Source organism: Vigna radiata, chromosome 11 (genome assembly GCF_000741045.1).
Source record: "Vigna radiata var. radiata cultivar VC1973A chromosome 11, Vradiata_ver6, whole genome shotgun sequence".
NCBI classification, from domain to species: domain Eukaryota; kingdom Viridiplantae; phylum Streptophyta; class Magnoliopsida; order Fabales; family Fabaceae; genus Vigna; species Vigna radiata.
The window spans coordinates 12,553,668-12,556,417 of NC_028361.1; the positions used below are offsets into that span (position 1 = coordinate 12,553,668).

A 2,750-nucleotide genomic window follows, 5' to 3' on the forward strand; every position below is an offset into this window, starting at 1 on the left:
ATTTATTTATTTATTTATTTATTTATTTATTTATTTATTTATTTATTTATTTATTTATTTATTTATTTATTTATTTATTTATTTATTTATTTATTTACAGTTTCTAAGAGGCACACAACTAAAAACTAAAATACTTGAAAAGGAAAGGGAAAATATCGAGTTGAGATAATATATATTACCCTGTTGCAGCAAAGAATGCCAGAGGAATCATCATCTCCAAGCTATTGATGCTCATACTGCCATAAAGAGAGCACATAATTGGCATAAAGGTATAAGAAAAAAGAAGGTAACTTTGAATTGGAATAACTCAGATTTTTGGTGTACATCATAAACTATTTTGAATAGCTTTTCATAAAATTAATTATATGTGCTTGTTATGATTATAAATAAACATATATTAACTCTTATTTTTCAAAAATCTTTAAATGAACAAACACTAGAAGTATCAGCTTTTTTACAAAATTAAAAAATAAAAGGTATTGATCAACACTGATAGGCGTTTATATTTACTAATAAAATGAAATTACCATATGGATAAAGCATCGACGGCAATCTCTGCATTCTCAAGGTTCCCGGTCATCACTATCAGAATTTTGTAATACCAATTCTCCAAGCTGCGGAAACAAAGTTCAAAAATTGCACCACAAACATTGACAAGAACAAAAATTGAAACAGAGAGAGAGAGAGTACCAGAGCATGACTCCAGAAGCAGCAGAGAGTTTTACAAACTCCCAAAGCCCAGAGAAAGCTTCAACTGAAAAACCAGCCCAAGTATGAGGGCAGCCACCCCAAACACTGTACCCAAAGAGCCCCAACGTGAGTACCCACCACGAGAAGTTAATGGTTGCAGCAGCGCCAATAACTCCGAACTCCAACTTGAACACGAACAACCAGCTCACAAACACATGCACCAAGAGCGCCACCAGAGACACCCACGCAATAGGCGCAGTCTTCAGCTGGCACTGCAAGAACCTCTGCAGAGGAAACTGAAATGCAAACGCGAAGTGCACCGGTATCAACCACATCGACACCGTACCGGTTAACTCCGCCAGATCATCGGGNTGCCCCAACAGCTTCANCACCGGCGAGGCAAATAAGTACAGAGGCAAAAGCAAGATACAGCAAATGAAAAGNACGATCCACGAACGCTGCAAGTAAACGCCTAACATGTAGTACTTTTTTGCTCCAAAGGCTTGCCCACATAGCGTTTCCAAGGCACTTGCCATGCCCAACTAGTTAAATCATAAAACAAACACAAATCACTGTCTCAATCGCTCTTCAACCTTAACACTTCCTTATACTCATACTAGTTTACTTCGTTTCCAGCTTATGATCATGTTTTGTAATTTTGTGTGTGTGTTTCTACTTAACGTAAATCTTTATTAAAGAACAACATTGAAAACAGTTAAATAAGTTGTGTCTAATGAATTTTGTGCTAAATAAGTTGAATTCTGTCGTAAGTTTTGGTTTAAGCAATTTACGATACTGTTTTCTAATCAGAATTTCAATTTTAATTGTGTATCTATATATTTAGAGTAAACCTTTCGTGAAAATTTATGGAGTTGAAACTTGATACTGATACATACCAAGAGGCCAATGTCGAAGCCAACAACGACATTATAGGCAATGGAGATGGCGCCGAGTTCGAGGTCACCTAGACGACCAGCGAAGGCTTGAGTGATGACTAACATGGAATAGGATGCAACACGGCTAAAAATTGAAGGGCCTACTATGTGCCAAAGCTTCTTCGACTCGATCCAAAACCTTGGTAACAGTTTTTGCTCTTGCTCATCTCTTTCATCTGTTAGAGAGTGATGTTGCAGAAGTGGAAGATTTGCTTCTCTTAATGGTGAATCCTCCTTGCTTGGCATAGCTGGGTAGCAGTATGTGTTGGTGGAAAAAGTCTAAAGGTTCTAGAGATTCTGAAAAGTGCAAAAGCCGAAACCGAAAGGAAAATGAAGAACGAAAGGTATATATATGACGCGTGATAGTTTCTAATTGGTCTGTTTTAAATATTTTTTTGAGAAAAATAATATTTTAACATCATTTTTTAATACTGCTTATGTGTTAAAATGTGGTTGAACTATTTTAAATTAAAAAAAACTGAGACAAGAGTATATTTGGAAGAGAAAACCAAAGTTTTTTTTTTTAATTTGAAATCATCCAACCATATTTTGACATGTATGCAATGTCAAAATAGTATAAAAAAATAGTGTTAAAATATCATTTTTCTTTTTTTAAACATAAATTCAAACAGATCAATAAAATGATAACATGTGTCCTATTGTAAAAAAGTTATTAAAAAAGTTATTAAAATATCCGAATCCATATGGGTTTACATAAGGCTTTTATAGTTAATACATTTTAGAAAGGGTGTTACTCCCTCCACTTCCACGTTTGCTTCCTCCACCTCCCCAATTTTATGTAATTTTTTTTAATTCCAAAAAGGATAATGATATTTTAACAACTCTTTTTTAACAACTTTTTTACAACAGGATATGTGTCACCATTTTATTGGCTTGTTTGAATTTATTCTTAAAAAATATTTGAAACGGACCAATCACAAAATGCCACGTATGCGTTATAAAAAACTTGTTAAAAAAGAGTTGTTAAAGAGACTTTTTCCTTCCAAAAATATCCTTTTCATCCTTTTACTCATTATTGTTTTTTAAAATCCTAATTCTTTTACTCTTGTTGACTCTGACGCACATCACATCACACCTTATCCACACATTCTTACTTTCTCTTTT

The 2,750-nt window shown here is 34.0% G+C and overlaps 1 protein-coding gene across 1 annotated transcript in view; it reads right to left on the minus strand.

Moving 5' to 3' along the window:
* The window catches only part of LOC106777868 (protein DETOXIFICATION 27-like), an 8,875-nt gene extending 6,942 nt beyond the window's left edge, over positions 1–1,933 (minus strand). The window contains exons 1-4 of the mRNA XM_014665679.2: positions 1,587–1,933; positions 691–1,232; positions 528–614; positions 180–236 (exon numbers count right to left, since the gene is read on the minus strand). Coding sequence (XP_014521165.1) covers positions 180–236; positions 528–614; positions 691–1,232; positions 1,587–1,871 — 971 coding nt within the window. The 5' untranslated portion in view covers positions 1,872–1,933. The remainder of the gene's footprint in view (positions 1–179; positions 237–527; positions 615–690; positions 1,233–1,586) is intronic.
* Between the last annotated feature and the right edge of the window lie 817 nt (positions 1,934–2,750).